Source organism: Zosterops lateralis, assembly GCF_965231275.1.
Source record: "Zosterops lateralis genome assembly, chromosome: 5".
Lineage (NCBI taxonomy): Eukaryota > Metazoa > Chordata > Aves > Passeriformes > Zosteropidae > Zosterops > Zosterops lateralis.
In genome coordinates, this window is record NC_139766.1 from 6,305,984 (window position 1) to 6,316,700 (window position 10,717).

The following is a 10,717-nucleotide window of genomic DNA, read 5'->3' on the forward strand; positions in this document are numbered from 1 at the left end:
TTTATGTGTGAATATTGAAGGTGAACAGTCCTTCAATGCACTTGTAAATTTTGCCTGTTCAGAACTATTTTAATGTTTTACAATTTTCCAGTTATTTCGGTTTGTTTTCCAGATACTAAATACCTGTGAAGGCCCCTTACTGTAATCTGATATACAGCAAATCATCAATTTATTTGGAGTAATGTGGGTCCTGACCTGGCCTCATGTGGAAGTGTGGGATGCCTTAGGTGGGAGGGGAAGAACATACAAGGAAGCATCTATCATCCACCTGTAGGAAACTGACCTCATTAGTCCTTCAGTTCTTGGAACAATTTATTATCATCTATTCTCTTCTCATACCTGGGGGAATAACCCAGTTGAGGCAGTGGGGGTGCTGTTGTGCTGTGCCTGGTGGGGAATCAGAGCAAAGAAAAGGAGCAGTGCAGTGTAACCACAGCTCTTGGTTCACACAGCTTTGGTGGGACTGCCAGTTGCTGCACTCTGCCTGATGAGATGACCTAGAGAATAACTTGATTTGCATAGTGCTTCTGTGGCTTAATTTGAATGATTGTTCTTTGTTTAAAGGTTAAGGGAAATACTGATGGTGGCCAGCTCAAACATTAAAACACCCATGATGAGTGTTCCTGTGTTCAACACCAAGAAGGCTCTCAAAAAAGTGAAACAGCTTAAGAAACAGCTCACAAGAGTGTGCTTAGCTGAGGTGAGCCTCCTTTTCAGTGCATCCTTTGAGAGTCAGCAGAACAAACTCTCCTCTTGGGGCTCATCAGTAGTTTGCTGTGCCGTAGTCTTTGGCTTTTTCTCAAGCACATTTTTGTCAGTCTGCAGAATTGGAGCGATTCTGTTTTGTCTTTGAGACAAGCTAATTTGTGTGTGATTAACATAGTTAGAGCCCAGATAGAGACCTTTCTATCTGTCCCTCACCCCTTCCTAATCTCACACAAATGGCTGGGCTCAGTAGAAGCAAAACATGTGTCTCTGTGGAGATTCAATACACTATGATGGGTAGTTCTGTGTTCCCTCTCTTCCTGGGAGTGCACCCTTGTGCTCTCCTACATGCCCTCCCTTCTTCTGTTTTACTCTTGTGAGTTCAAAGCAGCAAAGATCAGGCTAAGGCCTAGTTGTGCTGGAATGCTGTCCTGGTCCATGAGCATTGTCAGTAAAAGGAAGCTGTTGGCCCCATGAGGAGGGCTAATCTCTTGTGAAGGAGTTGGGGCTGTTCTTCCAGTATTGTCTGAGTTAATTGTTGGGAAGAGTTTAAGCCAAAAAGCACAGTAGGGTCCAGTCCTTTTGCCCAGGAGCAACGCTTCCAGAAAAGTTTGCCAGTAATTCTTGTGTAATTCTGTTTTCCTATGGAAAGCACTGGAACTGCAGGAAGTAAATGAAATGTCTTCATCAAAGGAGTAACATTCCTACTTGGGAATGTTTTGCAGGTCTTGCAGAAAGTGGACATCGAGGAATCCCTGCATGTGAAGCACAAGCTGAACAAGCACCTCCTCTACAAAATCAAATTCCATTTCTTGCCACATGAATATTACCAAGAGGAAAAGTGCGTGAAGCCCAGGCAGATATTGCACTTCATGGAAACAAGGTGGGTTTGCTTTCAGTTACTTTAATATTTGCTCTTCTTTTGCCTTTTTATGGGCTTTGCATGTGGTTGATTACAGCTGGTGGGGCTTTTAGAGCAACAATTCCAGCAGATATGCAGAAAAAAATTACATAGTTGCTTTTATGTACTGAATAAAATTGGCAATTTTATTATTTGAGTCCAGTAATGAACTATCTCTTCTGAAGGTCAATTTGATGCACAGATTTTGTATCCAAATTAGTGTATAATTTTATGCTTTATATGCATGGGGACATCTGTGACAGTAACAGAGCTCACATCAACCTCTTGATTCCTAAATGAATGAGAAAAGGCTGAGAAAAATTATTTGCATTATCCTAGAAGTACTTCTGCATCCAGCAGGGAATAATGTCCCATTGTGAACTGACTGGCTTGTTAACCAAAATAAATAAAATTTTCGACAACTTCGGATTTTCTGTGTCACTGCTGAACTTTGACATTCTGAGTTGCTTCTTCTGTCAGGTTCTTTAAAGTTCTTCTGGAAGCAATTAAAAGGAAGACTACAAAGATGGCATCTTTTAATGAAGTCACCACTCGCAAGACAACTCGGAAGGATTTAGATGATGACCAAAACAAGGTACAGAAAAACATCACCTGAAAAACACCTCACTTCCTTTCACTGTTATTGAGAACCAGAATTGGAAAGGTGTAGCATCTTTCAGTGTACATAAAACGTGTGAATACTAAATTACTACTTAAATATGTCATACATAAACTGTCTCGTACATCTCTACATTTCACTGTTGCATTCTCATAAAATCAACAAGGAAATTAAAGTTTTTATGTATTAAATCTTGATTTGCGCAACACTGTACTCTGAAAATGCCTGTTCATTTTAGCTTCTCTGAGACAAAAGCATATCATTCTGCTTGCTCACAAATCAGTGTCCTGTTGGAGCAGTGGTTGTCAAAACTTTGGGGATGGTCCTTTGTTCATTGAAATGCTTTTGCATGTTCCTTCTGCCACTCCTGTCCTATCAAGGACTGTCAAAGCAGAGTGACAGCTTATCCATCTTGTAGACATTCATATTGTTAAATGTTGAAGTTTATCAGGAGTGTGAGTTCATTTCTTTATAGTAATGGACGTATAGAAATTAACTTTTCTGTAAAGGTAGAACATTTAGAGGTTGTTAAATTCCAGATGTTTGGCTGAAGCCTTTTTGATGTTGTTGATACTTCCTAGCAGTCAGCCTGATTATCTGTCTGTCATGAATTTTTAGGCACTGAATAGTCTGGAAGCTGTAGCAGAGGAAGAAGAGAACATTGTTGATGCAGAACCTGACGAAGGAGATGGTGATGCTACAGAGACAAAACGGAGGAAGAACCAGGAAGAAGAGGTAATGACTTTATAGGTGCTCAGCACTGCTCTTTAATTCCCTATTTCTTCTGTGTTTGACTTGGGAAGGAAAACTTCCACTGAAACAAAATGCTGGAGAAAACCAAACCCCACTTGAGAGGAGATAGGAAAGTGTCGGCTTTGAGCTGAAGCGTTTTCATTTGGTGAAAGCTTTCCTGAAGCCTGTCCTGAAGCCTGGTTCTTCAGGCATTTGGGTGGATGTGTCTGGTGTCTGGCAATCAGGCCATCTGTGCTGAAGTTCACCTTAACTTTATCTTTTGTTAATTTCATGCCAATTTCTAAAACTTTACTGTGGTTCTTAAAAAATAGCCTCCCTGCATGTTCCTCTGTGTTCGGTACTTCATAATTAGATTTTAAAAGATGGAGTGCTGTAATTTCAGCAAGGGGATGGGGTAAATGAAAATCCTGAGAGAATCCCATCATCAGAGTTGGATTATGGGAAGAAATTGGGCTTTTTGAAGGAGAGAAAACGAAATTCTGCTACAGTCCAAACATCCTGTAGCATCCTGGACTGTGCTGAGAAATAATGGTAAGACTATAAAGAAATAAAAGACTGAATCTGTTGTATTATTTTCTTTACAACAAAATCGCGTTTTCTTTGTGCGCTGTTGGGGCAAGATCCTTGCAACTCAGCAGTGAAACATTCCAGAATTAAACTGTTCATGGTGTCCTGTGTCTCTGTACAGGCTCTGGCTCAGATAAACACAATGTTTATTTCTTTGCAGGTTGATTATGAGAGCGAAGAGGAGAACGGGGAAGAAAACGTTAAAGAGAATGCAGAAGATGAAGAGGCTGAATCTGAAAAAGAAGAAGAGACTCCTGGTGCTGAAGAGGATCAGAACAGAGCAGAGGGTGAAGATTCTCAGCGTCTTTCCTTTGTGTCTCAGAGTAAAAAAGGGAAAGATCGATTGCTTCAGTCAGCAGCGGTGCGAGTGAGCGCTGTTGTGGAGAGCCACCCATCCATACAGGATTACACATTTGACACGGAAAATGAGCTTTGGTGTGAGGTAAGGTGGAACATCTGTGGGTGGTTGCACAGTGGTTGCATGTAGCTCCCACAAAAAATGGATCTTTTTCAGTGTAGTGCTGCTGTCTTGTCTCAGCAATCCCGTATGAATACAGAAAGTGGCACTACAAATGTATTTTTGGTGTCATTTTTAGTAATTTTCCATTTTCAGAACACCTCATGTAACTTTTTCTAAAAACAGCTTTTTGACAGGTTTATTGTGTTTTAGTCTTGTAGTGTATGATGGTCTGCTGTGTGGCCCTTCATGAATAAAAGCGATGGCTGGACTGTTGGAAAAATGTAGACATCTTAAAAAACAAATAAAAACCTCAATAAGCATTTACCTGTCCCACTCCAAAAAAAATTAAAGCCATCCCCAAAAGCTGTCCTTAAAAGTTCAGAGACCTTGAAAGCAGTGTGGGTGAATGATCCTGGGATGGGGAGTTTGATTCAGCTCTAATTCCAGTTAGACATTTACGTTCTCTAAAACACAACTAGGGTAATTCCACTTGTCTGCTTTTTGCCTGAAGTGTGCTGGTAATTGAGCCTGGTGTTCAAGCCTCCTTGCACTATGTTGGTTTATTTTCCCATTAGGTTTCCTTGGCATTGCCACTGACCAAGGTGTACTTCGACCTCTCCTCCCTGCTGGGGTCCCTGGCACGCAGCACGGTGATCCACGAGGTGAAGGGCATCACACGCTGCCTGCTGAATGAAAGCACCAACAAGGAGGGACAGAAGGAATTTGTTCTCCAGACAGAAGGGATAAACCTGGCAGAGCTCTTCAGATACTCTGATGTGTGTAATCTATTTCTAATCCCAGACTTCAATGATCTTTTGTGTTCTGGGGGAGACGGTGGATGATGGATGTCATTTCAATTTCGCAGGGGTGATGTGTAGCCTTTTCAGCTCTTGAACTATCTTCCTCCTCCTTTTATCCCCAGATGTGTTCAGAGCTCAGCAGAGCCTTTTCTCAAGGGCAACTTGCAAATAAGTGTTTGTGCAGCAGCCAGGGTCTAATGACAGATGATTTCACACCATTCTTCTCTCTCATGTCTCTGTAAATGTTACTTGAGGGAGTTCTTCCATCCCAATGAATTGCAGTACTTGGAGATGAATAGTTCTGTTATTCCATCTAGCCCATAGCTCTCCAAATACAGGATTGTTTTAAGCTGCATCTTCTCTTTTACTAAAAGTTCTGGCTGTCTGAGACACACTGGGCATTGCATTGTGTTGTCTGGAAGACTTTAATATGCTTTGATAGTGTATTTTGCTAGCTTGCTTTTTGTGATTTCAGTTAATTTTCTCCTGTGGTGAATTTTAACTCCAATGCTCCTAGTCATGTATTTAATGTTACTTAACATAAATCCTCAGAATCATTTTTGTCTGTGTGTGACTCTGAGCTGCTGCCTACTTGTTCTGTTACTGTTGGTGCTGCTTAAGCTCATGAAAAATGGAGGAAAAAATCTATCTTAGCTTAAGTTATTTAAAAATACAGAGCAGCTATTGTCTTGACTTTTATCTCTGTTTTTTCTGCTTTCAGATTTTGGACCTGAACAGACTTTATTGCAATGATATCCATGCCATGGCTAAGAATTACGGAATTGAATCAGCCCTGAGGGTGATTATAAAGGAAATAAAAGATGTATTTGCTGTATATGGTAGGATTTCTTTGTATTTTTATAGTCTGTAATACCATTAAGATAGGAAAATGCACCCACATGCTTTCAGCTATGATTTTGCATGATCTTTTCATTTATGTGCCTTTTTTTAGGTTGCAGGTTTTCATTGTTTTAATGATTTTAGAGTCTTCTGTAAAGGCCTTGTTAGTTAATTATTAGGTTTCTTTTCATCAGTAGCAAATAGGTGAGGTTGAATTTATTCCCCCTTCACAGAGTTCTTCCATTCTGGTATATTTTTTGCAAGCTGCAAGTTTCAGACCAATTAATTATTAATGTCTGAGGAAGCCAACTTTTAGACTTGTACAGAGGCCCTGAGAGTAGGATCAATCTTGCCTCACTTTGCCGTTTTAATGATGGGAATCTAGGCTCCCGAGTTTTTACATCTTTCCTAAAATAGCTGCACTGTATTGTCTGAATGTTCCTCTCTCAGATAGATGATTCAGAGAGCCCATCCTGGGGAGGTTGCATGACTTCTCAGGCACTCACTCACTGGAGTGGAGTCTTGCTATGAAATAAACCATTGAAAATAGGGAAGATTAATACAGTGGGAATTTTAGCAAGCAGTTACAGATTTGCCAGCTGGCAGCCCAGAATGGTCTGACCTTAAAGTTGTGCAAGAACTGCTCAGTAAATGTTGACAGAGCAGTTAATGACCCCCATTACACTGAGTCCACAAGTGTTATTTAGGAATTAGTGCATTTTTTTTTAGCCTGAGCAGGTTTTTTTGTGAATGCCTGATGTCATGCACAGAGGACATCAGAACCTTTCTGTCTCTGGGGCCCAGCTAATCCAGGCCACCAGGTGAGGGGCAAGAGCTCTGTCCCTCCCAGATGGATGGATGTCTGGTCCCCCTTCTGTGGAAACAAGGATGGTGCAGACATTTGCTGACTTTATGTAGAGAAACTCTGCTGCCTTACAGCATTCTTACAGCAGTTTCCCATTCTTTGCATTTCAATTTGGAGAGACACTGTTTTGTATTAGAGTGAGGTCTGCCTCTCTTGGATATTCGAGGGGAGCAGTTAAGCCAGAGACAAACTGCCAGAAGAATGTTAATAGAGATGTTCTCCAAGCTGGGGGGATTCAAGGGGTTTGGTTTTAGACCTGATTTATTTAAAAAGCCCCACAGACTTAGCCATTGAATGCTCTGATGATTGGTCTTTTTTGTGTTTTAAGGAATTGTGGTAGACCCTCGACACCTTTCCCTTGTGGCAGATTACATGTGCTTTGAAGGGATTTATAAACCACTGAATCGCATTGGAATTCAGTCCAACTCCTCCCCTCTGCAGCAGATGACGTTTGAAACCAGCTACAAATTCTTGAAGGAAGCAACAATGATGGGTAAATGGTTTAGTTTGAGATCTCTTGCTGCAGCATTTCACATATGCTTGGGTTTTGTTGTAATTCTCCAGTATTTTGAGTAATGCATAATTGCATTAGAAAAAACACCAGAGGCAGAAACTTTAATTAAGCCCTCACATAGGAGAATGTTCCAGATGTTTTTAGTAAAATTCTGTCAGCTTAAATAAAGCCAGCTCCCACATGTAATTTGTGGGGTCTGTGACTACTTTCTGTAAGAATTAGATAGGCATTTTTACAACAAACCTTGAGGCTGCTAAGATTTGTTATAGCAAAGCTTTATAACAGACTACTAAATCTGCCTTTTTCTATCTCTGCTATTAAAATTGTCTTCTCTGCTTTGTTTCTGTGCCTATGTTATAACTTCCATATCTTTTCCAGCCCTGCTACTCAGCATTTTATTTTAGAGCAGACCTCCTGGCTGCTACTTTGATTTAGCACTTTATCTTTTCTTTTTTTCCCTGAAATGCAGACAGAGGGGTCAGACTCATTTGTCTAATGGTAGGTTTCTGGTGCCATTTGAGATTCCCAGGAGTATCCTTCTGCCTTCTAGTTGCCTCTCTGGAAGGTGTAGAGATCACATGGCTGTGTGGATCATTTAGGATGTTTGGAGCAGCACTAGCCATCTACATTTAAGGCCTTCTATCAAAAAAACCTTGTGCTTTAGGCCTACCGTTTGAAAGCTTCTATGAGCTCAGCCTTTGGACACTAATTACATCTCCCTTTTGCAAATAAACTTGGTTTCTGTTATTTGCCAGTCAGCTGCTTGCTTTGCAGATAACTGCTCTGCTGTGTCTTTCCAACATGATTTCTTCAGCTCCTGTCTTAAACTGCCTTGCACAGGTGTCAGAGATACTTCTATCAATGAATTCATTTTTGCAAATGCTGTTTTATACCTTTTCTAGGAAGAAAGATAGGGTTTTAATTAATAGCGTTGGTTATGATTGAGTTTAATTAATCTGAAAATTGTGGAGGAAAAGGGTAAATCCAGGGTGAAATTAAAGAGAAAAGTATGTTTCTCACTCAGTTTTACCCACTGGATTTATGTTGTATCACATACTGACTTAGAAATGAAATCACAGGAGGTTTTTGCCAAATGAAATGTAATGTATGGATAATATTATGAATAAAGACATTCAGTACATGCTGACAGAAGGACAGGGTGGCTTGGCAGGAACTGCACTGATTACAAGCAGAGGGAGTTAATGATTTCACCACGCTGGAAATCAAAGTCATAATGGGGATTGCAGCAGCCTGGATCTAATTTGCTTTAATGTAACTGATAACTTGACTGTACAGTTGAAGAGACACTGTGAGGATGCCTGGGGCTGGTGCCCTGAGCAGTGGGAGGGGGAGGTTTGTGAGGACGTGCACAGCTGAGGTGAGCAGGGCTGTTGCAGCACAGGCTGCTCAGCAGAGCTCCTTGTGTGGGAGCAAACTGCATCATCAGTGAGATCCCCTGGGCTGTGTGCTCAGAGAATGACCCTTTGTTGACATCACATGGGCAAACAGGGCAGCATGACTGTCCTGTTTAAGGATCTAACAAAGGGGCTTTTTTTTCTTCAGCTGACACACATTTAGGAGCAGCTATTTAATTATCCAGCTGTGGCTGAGATCAGAGCAGTGAGTACATGCCATTTACAGTGCTGTGTATGCTCCTCTGCATGTTGGGAAGTTGAGTACATTTTGCTCAGTAGAATAAAGATAACCAAACTTAGCAGAAGTTTAACAATTTTATTTCCTATTTCTTGCTGCTCTAATGATAAACTATCAGCTTGCTGTAGTTAGGATGAATGAAAAATGGCCTGAGTGCTTACAAAAACAGTGGAAGCAAAACAATCCCAGCCAGACATGTCATCTGGAGTGCTTCCAAATTTCTGTGACACTATTTCACTACAGTGAGTAACCACAAAATCAGAGGAATTCATGGAATGTCTCTCCAGTGAAAAGTTCTCTTTGTATCTAGTCAGAAGGGTTTAAAATACACATCAAAGGGATTCACACTAACAAACGAAAAAGGCAGCAGTGACAAGGGAATATTTCTGGGTTTGCCTCACATGTATTTTTTAATGATCTATTTAGTCATCAGAATGCATTCACTGGAAGGTCAAATCTGTGTTCTCTTAAAATTCAGACTGTTTAGTCTTTCTGTGTGGAATCAGGAGATTTTAGTAAGGTGTGGCCTAATTATTTGCTTGGACCAAAGATGGGGATGAGAAAATATTTGTTATAGGAGGGGTAGGAAGAGTTCTGGACTCTTAACTCCCAGAAATTCCAATTCAGTGTGAACAGCAGGTGTGAACCTTTCTGAACCTGGAGATGCTCAACCAGATGGCTTCTTGCACATAAACCAAAATGGTTTCTTTTCAGCACTGACCTTGGAGAAACCTTTGGGAACCTCCTGATAGGATTTTGTCTGAATTCTGTTGCAGGTGCCCACGACGAGCTGCGATCCCCTTCGGCCTGCCTGGTGGTTGGAAAAGTTGTCAAAGGAGGGACTGGTTTGTTTGACCTCAAGCAGCCCCTGACATAAGAGTTCTGGTGGTAACTTAAGGATCTGATTGAAATGCTCATCATGGGAGCTGCATGTGCTCTCCAGCCACGCAGTGAGGGCACATGCTGTGTCTCCAGACATCTGTCCTGTGCCTGTAGGTTCCTTTATCTGGATACCCAATGAGCCTTTTCTGTTTAATGAGTATAAGAGCTATCTTTTGATCCAAAGAAACACTTCTTTAGTGTTCATCAATGTAAAAAATGAGGTTATTTGTTTACATAGAAAACAATAAAATGCAGGAGTCAGTCTGGGTCTCAGGCAACAGTTCTGGCAGGCAGAAGTGAAAGCAGAATCTGTTTATTCTGTCTGACTTCTGTGGGGCAGAATCCCATCAGGGTGGGTAGTGCCAGTTGCCATGTGGTCATTATCATGACAGATCTCCAGTGCTGGAAATAGCATTCCAGACTGGCAGGTGTAGCTGGCACTGCTGTGCTGAACCTCAACACTGTATTGGAGCATCTGTGCTCGAGGCATTTCCTCTTCTTTTGCTGCACTTGGGTGCACTGACACGAGCTTGTATAAAGTTTAGAAGATGCATTTTCCTATTCTGCTGCTTCATTTATTAAGAAGAATGTGTCTGTGGCACATTGTTAAATTTCTTTTAGCTGAAGAGTGGAATTCAGAGTTTTCACAGTTTCTATAGGCATTTTCCAATGCTCTTTTAAGTTTGGATAGAAGAGATCTCACACAGTGAGAGACTGGACTTTTGCTAAATATTTATTCCTTAAGTGCCAACATGAGCTGCTGTAGGAGTGACTATGCAAAAGACTCCTGTAAGAATTACCAAAACAGAGATTGTAATCTTTTTTTGCTTAAATATTCTGGATTAAAGAGAATATTTAATAAAAGAAATTGCAAAGAAACATTCTGAATGCCCTATTATGTGGTTGTGTTACCAGGGGGAGTTCACTTTTGACTCTTGATGGCTGTTAAAATCATGTGGTCCAGAGTTGTTTCCACTCCTCAGAAATCAGACTCATTTATATATTCTATTTTAATCAGGATGCACTGCACACAAGTAGTTAAAGCTATTTGGGAGGTTGCTCACTGCCATCCAGGCAGGTTTTCTAGCAGCTCTCAGTGCCTGGTTATTCTCACTGGTACCTCTGCACCAGTGGGAGTGCCAGAGCAGAGAGGGCTGC

General features: G+C 41.1%; 1 protein-coding gene across 1 annotated transcript in view; it reads left to right on the forward strand.

The window, feature by feature from the left end:
- POLR1A (RNA polymerase I subunit A) overlaps positions 1-10,425 on the forward strand; it is a 29,240-nt gene extending 18,815 nt beyond the window's left edge. The window contains exons 26-34 of the mRNA XM_083861717.1: positions 565-700; positions 1,431-1,588; positions 2,087-2,201; positions 2,844-2,960; positions 3,706-3,987; positions 4,581-4,781; positions 5,527-5,644; positions 6,839-7,003; positions 9,454-10,425. Of these exons, the coding sequence (XP_083717843.1) occupies positions 565-700; positions 1,431-1,588; positions 2,087-2,201; positions 2,844-2,960; positions 3,706-3,987; positions 4,581-4,781; positions 5,527-5,644; positions 6,839-7,003; positions 9,454-9,554 (1,393 nt within the window). The 3' untranslated portion in view covers positions 9,555-10,425. The remainder of the gene's footprint in view (positions 1-564; positions 701-1,430; positions 1,589-2,086; positions 2,202-2,843; positions 2,961-3,705; positions 3,988-4,580; positions 4,782-5,526; positions 5,645-6,838; positions 7,004-9,453) is intronic.
- Positions 10,426-10,717: the final 292 nt, after the last annotated feature.